This window comes from Leptonotus elevatus, chromosome 10, assembly GCF_054856555.1.
Source record: "Leptonotus elevatus isolate MCC_2025b chromosome 10, RoL_Lele_1.0, whole genome shotgun sequence".
Taxonomy (NCBI): domain Eukaryota; kingdom Metazoa; phylum Chordata; class Actinopteri; order Syngnathiformes; family Syngnathidae; genus Leptonotus; species Leptonotus elevatus.
Window position 1 is genome coordinate 10607378 of NC_141248.1, and position 16915 is coordinate 10624292.

The following is a 16915-nucleotide window of genomic DNA, read 5'->3' on the forward strand; positions in this document are numbered from 1 at the left end:
TAACTGTAGACGGCTCTGACAGTCCTGTTTGCTCCATACCAGCCAATGGCTCTGATACTTCCATTGCTGATGACACTGATACTTCTGTTTGTTCTTCTTTAGTTATACTAACAAATGGCTGCAAAACAAGAGCTTCCTTGTCTTCAGACTCTTCACTCACACTAGCCAGTAGCTGAGTATCCTCCGTGTTAGACCTTTTGGCACTTGGCTCTGCTCCCATCTCCACAGGAATGTTCACAGCAGGTGATTGTTCTCTGGCAGCCGTAGCCATTTGTGCCAATCTATTGTGATCTTTTGGGAAGAAGAAAAATAAATTGGAACATTACAAAGTATGTCAATGAAACATCTGACACACAAACGTTATTTCAAACACACATTGTGTGTGTGTGTGTGTGTGTGTGTGTGTGTGTTGGGGGGGGGGGGGGGGGCTTTCTAATTGCTTGCTTCCGGTCACGTTGGCGCAGCACGTCTGCGACACGGGCTCAATCTGTCCGCGACTCCTACCGCGAGTTACAGCACACGTCGGGGCTCAGAACGGAGCCTAATCTACCAACGGCTCGTGGCGTGTGTGGACAGGGGAACAAAGGAACGACATGGCTTTGTTGTCCTACATCAGAGACGCGCTCTGGGCCCTCCGCTCAACAGGCGACACACCACCCCCCGACCTGCCGGAGGAGATTCAGCGAGCAGACCCGGGGAAACGCCGCCGGAGGAGAGGACAACGAGCTGGAGCACGCCAAAGACTCCGGAGGAGAGGATGCAGACCAGCGCTGCCGTCCTTGCTGCTCGGCAACGTGAGGTCCTTGGAGAGCAAGCTGGATGAGCTGAGGAGCCTCACCTCAGCCTGCCGCGAGCACCGGGACGCCTGCGCCATGGTGTTCACGGAGACATGGCTCCACAACTTTAATTTTATCTCTTTCTATTCTGTTGTTTTTTCTCTACTATAATTGCAGCTGGACGGAGTCCAGGAAAAAGTTCCCCACAGGGAAAATAAAAGTATATCGTATCGTATCGTTGTATATAATAGTTGGGTCTCTGGAGTGCCTGCCCACCCATCAAAAATTTTGGTAATGGTGCTGTCCGAAAATAAACACAAATGCCCAAGTTCTCTGTCCATGGCTTGGCATTTAGGCTAGGAAACGATCTGTCACTTTTATATAGACTACACTGTCTGAAACTATGTCTGAGGCAAAAGGTAAGCAAAGCTGCAATGAGTCAGCATTAGCTATCAGTGCTAGTGTCTGATAAGTGGAACGTTCTTGATTGTTTAATAAAGTAGTCTTTTTGTGTCTTTTGCATGTGCTAATTGACAAGTGTAATTCAAAATATTGTTGATGAAGTGAACTGAAATAAAAATACAGATTCTGTCGTGCTGTGAATGTTTACTTTAATAACAGATTATTTTGCTAGTCTTCTATCCTTTACTTGTATTATGATTTTGCATTTCAAGCACCATCACAACAGATCTACAACATGTGACTTCAGTGTAATCCTTCAATTATAATTCAAGAGAAAGATGTTTTTTAATTTATTTAAACTAATATAAAATCTGACCATTAAAATTTTTATACAATTCATACTTTGGATGCTAATAGATGTGCAGTTTAACTTGAAATTTAAATCAAAGGATTTTATCAATCCATTTTCTGAACCGCTTATACAGTATTTTTTAAATCTTATACAATTTTATACAATTATGTATCGTATTTGGATCCTAAAATATTGTGCAGACATAGCTAATATTATGGCCCTTGGGGTGTGTTTAGTTGCACACATTATCAAAGTTCATGTTTTTACTTGGTGATTTACTGTGTTTGTATACACATTGATGATTAGGAACAGACGCGTATTTGGGATATGTTTATATCAAGTCATTTTCTCCTTTGCATAACTTTTATTAGATTCGGTTTACTCACTGACTTCCCATGAGCGGTAAGTACCCCAAAACCACAACAAGCGACCTATCACAACCCCCCCAACCATCCTTATGGCACCCCTAAATCTCTTATCCTAGAACCGCCTTTGATTAGGAATTTGAAAAATGGTCAAACATATGCAACTGGTGTAAGCATTCGATTCTACAGTATTTACTAGACTACGACTCGTAAGATACTACGACTCGTAAGATACTACGACTCGTAAGATACCGATTATGGAGAAACTGGTGTGTGTGAATTCTTCCAGGACGCCTTAACAAAGAGAAACTACGCAAACAACCACGACACAACTTTAAGGCTCAAGAAGGAAAGCTAGCTACTTGAAGCGACTTTTCTATGTAGACAATATAGTTAATAATATTCTTTCCATTATTCAAATGCTGAATGTGACTGTTCAAAGTAAAGTTAATACAAACCGATGCTGGCTGTATTCCACCGTGGTGGTTTGATCTCATCGTTCAGTAAGGACCGCAGACAGTCGTTCTCCTCTTGGTATCCTTTCACAATGTGCGCCACTTCTTGAAATATCTCCATGGCGAAGCTGGCAAAACGTTCGGTTAAATGGTTCTGGAACGCTTGCATTTGGGTGACGGTCGACATGTCGGAACAATGAAATGCAATGCAACAACAACTGCTTATCGTTTAGCATCCACAGAGCTCGACGACGACACGAAACGAAAAGAGAACCCGGAAAAGGAACGACCCCCATTTCCGGTTAAATTTCCATGATCCCACCCTCTTTCCCTATTTCTGGAAAACACAGCACGGAAGTGCTATACAAATCAAATATAAATACATTCCATTTATTTTACTGAGGTCAGGCCAGGACAGCTTTCAAAAGAAGAAGTCAAACTAGCCTACAACAAGATTGTCAACTGAATCATTTAAGCGGTACGGAGATGAAATAATAATAATCATTTAAAGAAAGCTTTATTGAACAAACTGCAAAATAACATCAAACATATTCAAAGCGATCAAAACATTGCAACAATAGAAAAAAAAGTGCCAGAGGGATACCACACACACGCACACACTAAAACTGTATTAATGAAAATACAATGTAATTTTTTAGCATTATAACTTATATCTCGCACATGTATTCAAAGTCTTCTCAGCCTTTTTAGTCTGGCAGGCATTGACTAATTGCAAATATAACCCAAAGTCTTGATACAATACAGAAAAAAATGGTTTGTGAGTTCCAAGTTTACATTTATGTTTATAAAACTTTGCTAATATAATTACCCGATTTACCACAAAAAAAACGTTGTGATCTTTACCACTCAACAAATTAACCAAAAATAACATGCTCATAGAACATAGAACAATACAAAACGACATCCTCCCATAGTTTCTTAGTGAGCTCACAATGCCAGAAAGGATGTGACATTGTTTCAGGAGAAGCTAAACAAAATGAACACCTAGTGTCAATATTTTTTATTTTATTTTTCAGGAAATATTTTATGAGCGGTACTAGATCAGAGGTGGGCAGCAAGGGCCAGAGTCCTGCAGGTTTCGCATGTTGCCCTTCTCCAACACAGCTGATATATGATCAGCTCATCAGCAAGCTCTGCATAAGCCTGATAACGATCCTGTTGATTGGAATCAGCTTGCGTTGGCAGAGGGAAACCTCCAAAACCTGCAGGACTCCGGCCCTCGAGGACCGAGATTACCTCTGTACTAGATGGATGGATAGCTGAAACCCTCTGCTGGGCAGAGTAAACATTACATGGTAACTCAACTACTGTATACAGAAAGCACGTCAACAACAACTATAGCAACACAGTGTTATACATAATAACAAACATAAACCAAAAAATACAGTGAGATAATAAATACAAAATTATACATACGTGCTCTATTGACATTTGGCAGACAGGAGATCCATAGTTCGCAGATTATTATTTTTTTAACCAATATTTATTTCCGTTGTTTTTGTGTAATTGGGGGGAGCAAACCCCGGTTGTTAGGGGAAATGTATATTGAAGGTTTATCAGCATTTTTTGTCGAAAATTTTGGGTTTACAAAAATACATTCCAATGCATTTCAACAGGCATCTACTGTGGGGTCAACTGTGTTGCATAGTTTTAAGTCACCACTAGATGGCAGACATGGCTATTAGTTGTCTTGGCCTATATTACCAGTAGGTCTATTAATATTTGCATATTTGAATTGATATGCAAGAGAAAGAACCTCAATATTATTAACATTTTGTGTGAGCGGCCCTGATGTGCAGACGATTTCTGCTTGGAATGGATGGAGCAGTGGTTCTGGATTGTCCCGAAATTCCTGATGACCACCACAACCCTGGTTGCTAGGTTTCCCATTTTCCCCTCAGATGTGATGCTGAAATTATAATCATACAATCACATCATAAATTATGTCACTCATTGGCTGCCTGAGCCCAAAATTGAATGTACAATTGTTTTCTGACAGACGTTAATGCGCCTGTTAGCGAGGGAAAAGCAAAATAAGGAACAGTTCATATATCCCTTCCCATATTCACACGAAATGCCACTCACCTTCTCTTACATGTAATAATAAACACAGTCAAATATGACTTTATTCACACTGCGTGAGCAAATTTTAACTGAATTTAGCCAATATTCAACAAAATAGTTCAACCTAAGTGACCCTAAGGCAATTAACCAGACAATACAACCAAAATGGAGCTAAGTGTATTTATTCCATAAGCATAATTAACAAAAATAACTATGCACTGCCAATATGGTTTCATATCATGACAAAATCACTTAATTTATTAATAGTGAAAATTAATAAAATACGATACATGGCAATGATTGGCAAAGGTCATAATGTGTTACAGGCCGAACAACAAAAACAAACAAACAGGAATTGGATTGGAACAGATTTGGTACTTTTGAATGTGAACGTTACATTGTTGTTTTTTACTAAAATCAATAAATACTGTTTTAAAATCTAAACTTTAAAAGCTGGAGAGGCTTAACTACACAAATTTCGGACTGCAGCTTTGGTACCCCCTCGCACCAGTGCAAGCGCTGTCCTTGCTGTTTTGCACATTTACAAGAATATTTTTCAACTTATAGTACATCCAAATATTGAATTTTACACCTAAATGATCAATATATATCTAAATATAAATCTTGAATATAAATGCTAAATATTAAAATATAAGAAATAAACATGTTGAGTCTGTTTTTTTCGGGCTGAACTAAATATTTAGCAAATACGCTAATCCAACTGCCGATAACCGGTAGTACTAAAATAGTGTAAAATAACATCTAAAAATAATAATAATAATCATCTTAGTAAATTAACTCTTGGATATATACTATATTATGTGTATACACAGTATATATAAATTATGTATGTGAAGAAATACGTTTTTCCTCATGTACAATTTACAGCAAAATATGTTCACCTATCCTTGAGGAGCAGTGCCGAACAACTGTCTTAACAACCAGAGAGCAAATCCAGATCTTGGGTCAGCACCATTCTAAGAACTAGCTGTAAATTAACCTAATATGATTTTGTTTGTAGGGGAAAGCGCACAGTCCATGAAGCCCTGAAGACTGGAACAGCTGACATGCACCAGACAAGAAAGTTGGGTGGGCAACCATTTTATCCTCCTCAGGTGTTGCAGCAACAATTGTTGTAAGGCTTCATCCTGGAAGAAAGAAGTCCACGTGGTTAAAAACACGAGTGAAAAACACGATTACTTCTGCTGTGCTGGATCCATTTTGCACCATTCTTACCATGGGAGCTCTCAGATGGTTTTCTGCCGGGGGACTTTCGGGCTTTTGTTTTTGGAATAATGTGCGTGAAAGAGCAAAAGAAAATGGAGGGAAAAATGATTATTTGATGCACCAAGTTGTATATGTGTAGAGTGACATTTCCTTGTTGTTTGTTGGGATTTCAAAATTATTTTCCTTTAATGTTACGTTTCAACACGTTTTCCCCTATAAGGTATAATAAACATACTCAAAGTATATTACACACACACAGTATAACGTTTTCATTTATGACCTATCAATCCATGTTGAAATCACAGTGTTGTAAGTCCGTAAAGATGTGGCTCAATATTGACTTTACAGTAAGTTATCAAATATGCTTTGTTACCCTGAAACGGTCAGTTAACAGTAAAAACAATCAAATATGAAGAATGTAACCTTCAACTCTGAAGAGTAATAACGGTGTACAGGGAGGGTGCACAAAAAAAAAAGAAGACCAAATATACAGTAGTACCCCAACAGCTCGTGGAGTTCTGCAGCCTCCATCCTCCTCCACTTCTCAAGGTCGTCTTTGTCCACCTCTACATTCATTTTGTTGAATTTCCCAGTCGACTAAAAGTGTAAATTCTGTAGAGTAAATTTGACTCAATTTAGAGTAGGGCCAAATAGACTCCGTTTTAGAGTAGGCTAATATTTACACTTGGAAGAGAGTAAAAAAAAAAAGAAGCTATGCCCCTCCTACTGTTTGCTCAAATGCATTTTTGGTCTCTTGGAGTTACGAAGATTCCAGCTGACACGAGCAATATACTAACACACAGCAGGAGCTGCATGGCTCAGCGAGTAGATCGGCTGTCTTCCAAGTTTAAGGTCATGAGTTTGTTCCTCAACCCTTGAGTGACTTTTATTTTTTTTCCAATTCTTTATTTTACTCTCTTGCAAGTGTGAATATTCTTCTAAAACGGAGTACATTTCTCTAAATAGTCAGATTTACTCTACAGAATTGACTGTATGTTTATTGCCACATGACTGACACAAGTCGGGTAGGTGAAGTGGTAACTGTGTCGTAGTATGAAAACATTTTTACAAGTACAAGTGAAGAATTTTTTTTTAGTATTGGCACAGTCATCAATACTGATATCAGTATCAATGTATCCTGAGCAATACTGTATTTGGTCTTAAAGGGTTAGGTTTTTCCCTGAGATCAACACAGAGTGGAAGTGAAAAGTGAAGATGTTTCTCTGTCATGTATCTATATGTGACACCAAACAATTTTGTTCACTAATTGTATTTCTTGGGTTTTCGCTATGTTACAAAAGCAGTAGTTTGATTTTATAATTCCATCTGTCATCACCCCAGAGCAGCAGTTAGTCCAACTTCCATAGGCTTGTGTGCCGGGGGAGGTGTTCTCTCCCATGTGATGTAGGTCCAATTTAACATTCACGTCTACTTCGCCAACACTTGCTAGGGGAGAAAACCGTGGCTACCACAAGAGTTTTGAAATCCATCCTCAAATCTCTCGGTGTCTTCCTTTCCAGCCCTGGCAGCCTCCCTAGGTCTTAGCACCCCGTGGATTCCACTTCTCTTTTTAAATTTGCAAAACCATCCCTTGCTAGCCTTGAATTCCTCAGCACTGCCCCCAGGGTTGTCTCGGGTAAGCGCGTTATGCAGCTCCCTTGCCTTGTCACAAATGAGCGTCTCTGACACAGTGTCGCCCCTTAACTGTTTATGAGTAATCCACTCGAGGAGAACTTTTTCCACTTCTTCCACTTTATCAGTTCTTCTGCTGCTAAGTGTTTTTACCCCTTTTGCAACATCCGCGGCTTTGATGGCTTCTTTTCTCTTCAATATGGTTGATATTGTCGACTTGGCCATATTGTACTGAACAGCCAAGTCAGAGACACGTGTACCACACTCCCACTTGGCGATAAGTTCCTTTTTCAACGCGATGGTCGTCATGACGTTTTTCCTCTTTGGCTTGTTTTCCCGGATGCACTTCTGGGGTGACATTGAGGATGGGAATAACACAAAAAGACAAAGAAAATATTAGAAAACACTTCAACTTAACACCATATCAGAATATACATGCAATTTGTGTTCTCCCATGCCAAACATAGATCAACTATTTTGTCATGGAAAAAGAGCTGAACGTACCTTTTTGTTTGAGTGTTTTAGAGATTCGAGGCCTCTGTTTGTGATTTCTTCAGCCTGGAGTGAGGTAGTGATGTCACGCCTTTCAGTGCCTTCCTCTTTAAGACAATCCATTGTGATGCCATTTTCCAGTCTGCTTTCTCGTTCCGCTGCCAACCGTCTAGTATAATCCATTTCTTGTTCATTGGCCAGCCGCTCTGATACTTCCATTGCATAGGACACTGATATTTCAGTTTGCTCCTCTTTAGGTGTATTTGCCAGTATTTCTTTTTTGTCCTCTTCATGTATATTGGCCATTGGCTCCAATAATTCAGTTTGTTCCATTTTCGGTACTTTAGCACATTGTTGTAATTCTGTCTCCACATGAGCGTTAAGCCCAGCTGCTTCTTCTCTAAGAGCTGTAGTGAATCGTTCGTGATCTATTGAGGAACAGAAAACATTGGGTTATTTTTACTCAAGTGTTGTACATAGTGACAAGCAAGGCTTTATGCTGATCTAAGCACAATCAGAAAGATTGATCTATATTTACAAACTAAATTATAATAGTTGTTCCATTAAATTGTTTTACTTTATTCTAGGGTTAGGCAATACATCTAATTAATTTGATACATCGTCATTTTAAAAATCTAAACTTTGAAAATGTGCTAAATCGGGAAATTTTGTATTTTGGATTATTAAAAGCTGTTCTTTTATTGTGTTATATTCAAATGTTTTTGTAAGTTTTGTAAAAATTTTGCACAAGTGGCAGAATGCTGGATGGGTGCTTTACAAGACATGTTTACAATAGCTACCAACTATTTAACTGCGGCATTTAGGAAAAAACTATGAATATTAAGTTTATGTTGAAACTAATTTAGAATCAGTATACATTATTGTTGTCTGAACATTTTGCACAGGAATTATTTTGAATAAACGAAACCTTTAGATAAATGTTTGTTGGGTTTATTAGATTAAAATCGATTAAAATCGTAATTGTCCTGAATGAAAATCGAGATTTAATTTTTTGGCCATGTCGCCCAGCCCTATTTTATTCACAACACTCTACCCTAGCCTCTGTGTTGCCATGTCAATCTAAGATACCTAGATCCTTCTGAATTAGTAAAGATGGTCAACATAAGTTAAAATATATTAACAATGGGACTATTTCTTTGACCAGTCAAATTTAAAATGTGCTGTCCAAAGGAAAGGCAAGCAAGCCCTCATTGACATCAGATTGTTCTGTTTTCTTCATTGGAAATCAAAACTGTACAGTCAACTTAGGCTAGCACAACAACGACTTTAGCTGTCTGCTTACATTTAATCAGTTTCTCTGCTTTATTTCACTCAAATATTGAATATTTTTGTCATGTTACTGGATAGATTTGGACTCTGAACTACTCCAAATTATGTAGATGGTTCAATGGTGTGCTGTTATATAAGGTTTCTATAATTGCTACGTAATAGTGTTTATTACTGCATGCCAAGGTGCCAAATGGACTGCCCCCACTGTATTTACTAAATAGTATACTGTTTGACTTAAATTAATTGGCAACAACAAATAAAACATATCCTGCTGATGAATGACTGGATATGGTTGAAATCCCCATAATTAGGCCAACTATCCATTGTTTTTTAAAATCCCTACACTGCTTGTCATACATTTTTCTCTTTAAGATACACAATATATATTACATTTTCATGAACATCCGCACACGATTGTTATAAACGAAGGTATAAATGCCGTATAAATGTAAGTACTGCGAGTAATTTGTGAGTAGAGTTTTACAAACCAATCTTGGGAGAATTAATCTGCGCGTTTATCACATTGTTCAGTAAGGATCGCAGACGGTCGTTTTCCTCTTGGTATCCTTTTACAACATGCGCCACTTCTTGAAATATCTCCATGGCGACGCTGGTGAAGCGTTCGGTTATTCGGCTCTGAAAAGCGTGCAGGAGACCAACAGACGACATGTCGGAACGGAACAATTAAATATTTAACTATCACATCTGCATTATTGTTATATATTTTTACATTGACATCAAGCAACGTCGACAAAACACGAAGAAGAAGAAGAAAAAAGATCAACCGGAAAAAGGAAGTCCTTACGTTTCCGGTTGGTCGTTCACTGAAAATGTATTTATTTTCTCCATTTAATGTTTGATGGTTTATGTAATTAATGAACAGATTCGTTGTAATATGCAACATTGTGTTGTTTTCATACAATCTCTGCTTCAAATTTGTAAATGCAAGACCATAGACATACAAGCTTACACTCGTACGTTCACATCGCCGCCATATTGGATGGGGAAACGGAGCATCGATGATGATACCACATGATGTAGTTAAAAAACACACACACATGATGTGGCATGTGTACACAGTGTACCTGTAATTTTACAGCCAAAACCATACAGATCGCATGGCACTTTGTCTTAACTGTTACTTTTAATTGTATATGGTCATTATACAATTTTGTAAACACAATTTTCTGACTTGTGGTACTAACATGAACAAGTATAAATAATGATTCTTTCATTTTCTGCCTCTGACCGTCAGTTGGATGAGCAGGATTTTTTTCTCTCTTCTGGGGCTGGGGGGGGGGGGGGGGCTTGACCAATACATCGGGAAGCTGAGAAAGTAACTTAATCAAATTAAAATGCAGATGTCCCCAATTGTACCGCCATTTTGTCATTTAACTTTATCTTCTACTTTGTCATTGTGTTTAACGGCTATTTGCAAAGTTATTTCATTGTGCATTACCGCCACGCATCTTCATCATAACGTCGGAATGCCTAATACTTTACTGTACGAAAGAGGGCGCCCGTGAGTCACACCGTTTAGCAACCACCACGGCTCCAATGAAGCAGAAGAAGAGTGTGCAGTGGGCAGGCGAGCAGGCTGCTGCTGGTGACAGCCGCAAGGCGAACCGAACCGCTCCCCCCTCCACATTTTAACTGATAAGAAGAAGACATTACGGGACGCTTCCATGGGTATACTCCATTGTGCTTACTGACGGAACGGTTTCAAACGTTTATCTGGCCCGGGTGCCAGTCGAGCATTCACTTAGGCTTCGAGTTGTTCCCAAGTAACGTACGTTACGTTAGCTTCGGCGTTTAAACAGTGGCACCGAGTCTGTACGCCACAACCGCGTCGCCTGTCAATAGTATTGACAACACTCCGAGAAGATGGGTGACATAAAGCCATCGACGTCTCCCGCTTTCCAGTCAGAGGTAAGTGACAGATTATCGCAATAAATCATCGTTGGTCTGTCGACTTGTTTTTGCTTCATCGCTACGGACGCAAGCGATTGTCAACTTGCTGGTTGCTTGTCACCGCACTGCTAGCCTGTAAATGCTCTTGACATGATGTAGTAACATGAACAACTTGCTCAGGTGATTTCTGCATTCGCACCCAACGACCGTCGACTTTTAACACTTGTAAGTGCGTCTTTGTACACGCGCGAGAAACACCTCTTCATGTTACTCCTGAAAAATACACTGGAGAGATAGTTAACGTTCAATCGATTCGAAAACATTCCATCATCATCATCATCATCATCATTGCTAACATGCTATGCTAGCAAAACGTAATGGTAGCGACACCCGATTGGAAAGTGCGTTCGAAAACAAATGATCGCTACTTGTTTCGAAAGCCAATATGGATATGCGATACTTTTGGTAAGAAAAAAAATCCCCCAACACTGCTTTGTTACGGTTGACTCTCCACCGTTACTTACTAGCTGAAGCTAGCCTGCACAGCCGTCTGTTACTGCTGACTGTCCACTGCTAGCCCACATTTGTTTTTTCTGACAGTTACGTTTGTAAGTGGGGGGTTGGTAGCACTGATCTCAAGACACAAGCAAATAAACCCGATTTACCCCTACTGTACATTTATTTTCAACCAAAGAGCGTTATCGTCATGTTGTTGTCTTATCCTTTCGGATGCCTGTTGTTCAAATGCTCATTCTTGCAAGTGTCTCACACGCACTCTTTAGACCTAGGAGCATTATTAGATCGGAGCAACCAGAATGGCAATAGTACCCACACTCTACCTACGCAGAACTTGTTTAAAACGAAACCGAAAAAAAGTAGAAGCACCGATTCGCTCTTGTTAAATGAAAAAAAGTACTTGGACACAAATTAAAAATGTTTTTGTACACTCAACCGTTGTGCCATACCCACTCTAACAACTTGAAATGTTGAATAAAATAGCTGATGGAAAAAATATAAATTAAAATGACTCAGGCTCCGTTAAAAACACTGCACTTAAACTAATGTTAAAGTTGCAAAACACTGATCTAATTGTTACTCTTCAAAATAAAAGCTCAACCTATGCAATGTTGTAAACAGTAAAAATGTTAAAATGGCTAATGATCACTGAAGAAATTCACATTGTATGTTTTTTTCCCTGATTAAACTGAGAATTTGTAAAACTTGTGGCGTTTAGGCTGTCAGAAGATGCTACGCATTTGTCACAAATCATCATTGTAGTTGACAGCGTCAAATAATTGTCTTAAATAAGGCCGTGCACGGGGCTTATCCTAATTACTATTAGTTACTGTTCCCTGGTTCACATTCTTCCATGTCACTGCTGACTCTATTTTTCTGCCTTATAAGATCCAAAGATTTCAACCACAGTTTACTTTACCTGTCTCTGTATCGCACTCTTTTTTTTTTTTTATACTTCTGCAGAGGTTGAAAAAGGATTATGACAAAACGCAAGCACAGGAAAACATGCAAACTTGATAACGAGGCCACCACGCCGCATGCAAGTGAATTACTTCTCACCACTGGAGCTTATTCATGTTTCTGTGTTCCAGGGCTTCAGTCCACCCTTCAGGAAGAGGAAACGGACAGTGGAAGATTTTAACCAGTTTTGTACATTTGTTTTGGCCTATGCTGGTTACATCCCATACCCCCAAGAGGTAAAAGTCTTATTCTAATATATTTAATAGTGTGATTCAGTCTACAACATTATCCATTGTATGGGTGGGCAATTCGTCAATTTGATCAAATAAGTCGAGTTTATTTGTATGGTTGTTTTTGAATAATTTGTTAGTGTCTTCCGTAGTTCAAAGCACATCCCGACTGGCATGCACACAACAACATGGCTAGAATGGATGAATGACATTTCAGTTTATTTCATTCGGGCGAATTAATCTGATATGACTTAATTGAGTTACAGGCGTAGTCATGGGATGAATTCCTGTATTCCTACACTGCTGCGCAAACTAGTTGATTGTGCGTTTAAAAACCTTGTATTTCAGGCGCATCGTTAAGGGTCCCTGTACGTACTCGGCTTGCTACTACTTGCCCTACTCGCTATCAGCAGTTGTTTTTTGTTGTTGTTTTGTTTTTACTAGTAAAACCAGGTACCACAAGATACAATTTCTGGTATCTGGTCAGGATCCAAAATGTGCCATGTTGTTGCCACATGAATTGTGGTTTGTCATGAGCAGATTCTTCATTGTTACTTTTGAGGATACGCGGCTAGAAATAAGAAAAATGAAAACTGAATGTTAGCTTTGAGCCGACATAGTACTGTTGCACTTTACAACATGTGTTGCCTTTGTCTCTTCTCGAATAAAATGTATTTTTAATGGCTAACAATCACATGCTGAGAAGCTACTGTAAGTACAGGAAAGCCTCATTCTCCTCCATTGTTGTTGTTTGCTGGCAAGTTTCCTTCTGAGTGGAAAACCAGCAGCCCCCCAAAAAACCATTTGAGTAGAACTGAGTGGAGCAAATGCCAGCCAGACAGTCAGGGAAAAGGAAAACAAAAATCATTCAAGTGTTTTATCGTTTACAGAACTCTTCACTGCGCAGTACTTCCAGCCCTCCCAACAGCACCGGAAGCACAGTTGATAGCGATGGCTGGACCCCGGGGCCGTCGCCGTCTTGTCCCCAACACCCCTTCATGGTCCCCCTGGACAGGAGCAGAAACCATCCACAGCTCGGGGCCACACTGTCCAGTCACATTAAGAAAGATGTGAGTTGAGCTCATAATCTAAAACAGGGATAGGGAACATTTTTGCTATCGGGGTCTCCATCCATCCATCCATCCATCCATCCATCCATCCATCCACTCTAAATTTGACCAAAATAATGATCTTTTGTGCAGCACACGTTCACAAGCCTGCATCCAGAGGATCGCAGGAAAGCCGAGAAGCTGAAGAAGAAAAAGAGGAGAAAGGAGAGGGAGCTTCAGGCCGGCGAGGAACACGGGCAAGCCAAGTCGCCCGACTCGTCACTGCCGCCCGCGTTCCCCTTCGGCGACTTGCCTATAAAAGAGGAGCCGGATGACGAATTCAGCATCCCGCTCCATCCTCAGCGCGTCACCAGCCCGTCCCAGTGCAAAGAGGAGCGACAGGAAGAGCAGAGCCAATGGGATGAACGAGACCTGGAAGAAGGCGTGGTCAAGGTCCAGAAAGTGGAGGGCCTTTCTGGAAGCAGGACGGTGTTCCGTCAGGGCAAGCAGGTGGTGTTCCGGGACGAAGATGGGTCGGGAGAGGATGAGGATATCATGGTGGACTCGGGTAAGCACTTTGATAAATATTGTCCGAAGTTGAATGATGATGAATGAAATAACATGGACCTTAATTCAGAAATATTTTTCAGATGTAAAAAACAAGCATGTGACCACATTTTCTCTCCCCTGTGCCCCCAGACGACGACTCATGGGACCTGGTGACGTGTTTCTGCATGAAGCCGTTCGCCGGCCGCGCCATGATCGAGTGCAACAAATGTCACACCTGGGTCCACCTGTCGTGCGCCAAGATCCGCAAGAGCCACGTGCCCGAAACGTACGTGTGCCAGAGCTGCCGGGAAAACGACGGAGGCGCCGACGCCCGCCGCTCCCACCGCCCTCGTATCGGTCCGCGGAAACACCTGCTAGAATGACCCCCAAGCCCCACTTCTGATCCATCCGGGAGATTTTCTAAGAACACTTGTGGACCTTTAGCAAGCCCCTATACCCGACGCCGGGTTATCTTAGCTCTACAGATGTGTACTTGTGCTTCCTACAGACTCTCTGCGTAAGGCAATCACTGAATGATACACTACTCACAAAAAAGCTGAGGGATATTGAAATTTCGGGATGTACCTGAAGTGCGCTATCACCTTAAGTGAACTTAATTTGACCTTTTCTGCACTTTTGAATGCAAATAGCATCACTGGATTTTGCCCTGCAGGTTCTTGTTAGAGAACGGCAAGTGATGCAAAAATGACTGAACCGTGTCAACAGTTTGGCGAGCAATTCGATGTCAATTAAGTTCACCTATCGAAGGTAAAGTAGTACTTAAATGTTAGGTTCACCTCCAAATTTCACCCCAAATCTGAATATCCTAACTTTTGAACTAGTGTCTAGATGGCTGTTAGCATAGCAGCCAACGTCTACAGTTGTGACTGTCGTGTCTTGCGAACACTGGAAGCTGCCATGTTGAGTCCCTCCACAAACTGCCACCCTCTCTGGTGCATGCAGGGATGTGTCAGAAAGACTTGTTTGCACTTTTTCTCACTTTAAAGCAAACCTTTTGACCCTTTTGGCAAACAGGTATGTTCAGATGTAACTGGACTTGATTTCTTTCCCCCAGGCGGCCCGTGGTAAGTGGCCGTTTTGAAGGAGAAAACAAGTAAAAGCCTTGTGATGATTGCTTCAGATGGTGCTATAGTATTATGATGATAATCCAATAGAACAAAGATCCAGACTGCATCTGCGTCATCTGTCTGTTTTGTTATTTAAGTCCATAGTGGACAAATGCCCAGAGGTGGTTCTTCTCTCCTCTTCTCAAGCTGTCTTCCAAGCTCAGATGCGGTGTGTTTCCACGGCCGGGGAGATAAATCACTTCTTTCCCTCCTACACTTCATTTCCACTGGTCAAGGATTCTCGTTGCTCATAAGTATTTTACCTTAACTAGTCCAGCTGTTTCATCTCTATGATTCCTGTGACAAATATATTTATGGAAGGGGCTGAAGGCCGTTCCGTTCAAAGCTTCAGCAGGAAATGTGGCTAGTTGACTGGAATCGTGTTGAGATTCTCTCGAGTTTATACACGCGAGGGAGGAGGGTGTGTGTGGAGGACAATGCTTGCGCTGCTATGAAAATATCTGGTTTCTGGTCCTTTTTTAAGATGGTCATCTGCAAACAAAATCAGCTTTGCCGCCTCATTACGACTTCATGACGTTTTAACAGCAGTATTCACATACGTCCACCCTCAGCAGGTTTACTGGGAAATGCTGTGTTTTGGGGCACTGCCATTCGGACGAACTCTTTTAGCATATGTGCCATGGACCTGTTTTGTGTCAGTTCAGTAAAAGCCATACTCCAGTGTAGAGTGACATTAAAGACTCTTGACACCGTTTTTCTAGGATGGGTTTTTACAACGCACGGTCACAGATTTTGACCAGAGAACATTTGTGTGGTTGGCCAACTGATGTCTTCTGGTGCTGCGCTGCCAAAAATCAGCCCGGTTGGGATGTTTCCTAAATGACAAGCACTGTTATGTCTTTGAGAGCCCTCATTTTTAAGGATCGGTTAGATGTGTAAGTACTATTAACAATGGTCTGTGTGATAGAAGTTGGTTTATTCTGACGGGTTGGTTATACTCTCCCTTTATTGAGAATGTGTCATGTGTACTGTGTGGTGAAAACTGTTTCTATGAAACTAATGTAAAGTATTGTAAATAAAGAGTTACCATTTTATCCTACATGTTTTAGCTTGTTTGTTGGATTTAACACTGATTTAATTGATTAAAATTGTAATCTGCCAGAATGATTAAAAAGAAAACTATTCTATTTGGGTTATTTTTTGGGCCACGAGTTTCTCTTAAGCAAGATTCAACTGGCAGAAATTAAGTCACTGCTTCATTTCAAGAATGTAAAGCTACTGCTTAAAGTAAGTATAAGTAACAATATAATCTTGGCTCAGTTGCAACGTATGTATTTACACATTAGCCACTTTGCACTCAGCCTCATGCTAAGCAAGTTATGTTCCTTGAGTTTCCCCACTTCTGACATAAATACTAGTTTTGCCCAGAAACTGTACCTGCTTGACCATCACTAAAATATGAATATTGTGTCGAGTTCCGAAATTGAATGCTCTACAGTCCCCACTTTCCAGTAATCGAAACTCTTCACTTCTGAA

The 16915-nt window shown here is 40.5% G+C and overlaps 2 protein-coding genes across 3 annotated transcripts; one reads left to right on the top strand and one right to left on the bottom strand.

Moving 5' to 3' along the window:
* Positions 1–4665: 4665 nt before the first annotated feature.
* LOC147167003 (uncharacterized) lies at positions 4666–9859 on the bottom strand. 2 transcript variants are annotated; one of them, XM_086086033.1, is made up of 5 exons: positions 9565–9859; positions 7799–8214; positions 6162–7642; positions 5672–5713; positions 4666–5583 (listed from the first exon to the last, which is right to left on the bottom strand). In XM_086086033.1, exons 1-3 carry the CDS (start codon positions 9743–9745, stop codon positions 7109–7111), a joined length of 1131 nt encoding a protein of 376 aa, XP_085942159.1. In that variant the 5' UTR covers positions 9746–9859; the 3' UTR covers positions 4666–5583; positions 5672–5713; positions 6162–7108. The 2 variants fall into 2 exon arrangements, with proteins under 2 accessions (XP_085942159.1, XP_085942158.1); XM_086086032.1 differs by having other exon boundaries at positions 5672–7642.
* Positions 9860–10652: 793 nt separating this feature from the next.
* On the top strand, positions 10653–16478 carry phf13 (PHD finger protein 13). Its single transcript, XM_086085994.1, has 5 exons — positions 10653–11005; positions 12595–12699; positions 13584–13763; positions 13896–14310; positions 14442–16478. Exons 1-5 carry the CDS (start codon positions 10961–10963, stop codon positions 14672–14674), a joined length of 978 nt encoding a protein of 325 aa, XP_085942120.1. The 5' UTR covers positions 10653–10960; the 3' UTR covers positions 14675–16478.
* The last annotated feature ends 437 nt before the right edge of the window (positions 16479–16915 follow it).

Bases quoted from the DNA above. Each gene is read 5' to 3' on its own strand.
- phf13 (XM_086085994.1), top strand. From the start codon at position 10,961: ATGGGTGACATAAAGCCATCGACGTCTCCCGCTTTCCAGTCAGAG. The intron at 12,700-13,583 runs GTAAAAGTCTTA...TATCGTTTACAG, and splicing joins ACATCCCATACCCCCAAGAG to AACTCTTCACTGCGCAGTAC. The intron at 13,764-13,895 runs GTGAGTTGAGCT...TCTTTTGTGCAG, and splicing joins CCAGTCACATTAAGAAAGAT to CACACGTTCACAAGCCTGCA.
- LOC147167003 (XM_086086033.1), bottom strand. From the start codon at position 9,745: ATGTCGTCTGTTGGTCTCCTGCACGCTTTTCAGAGCCGAATAACCGAA. The intron at 8,215-9,564 runs GTTTGTAAAACT...GTTCCTCAATAG, and splicing joins GATTAATTCTCCCAAGATTG to ATCACGAACGATTCACTACA. The intron at 7,643-7,798 runs GTACGTTCAGCT...ATGTCACCCCAG, and splicing joins TAAAACACTCAAACAAAAAG to AAGTGCATCCGGGAAAACAA.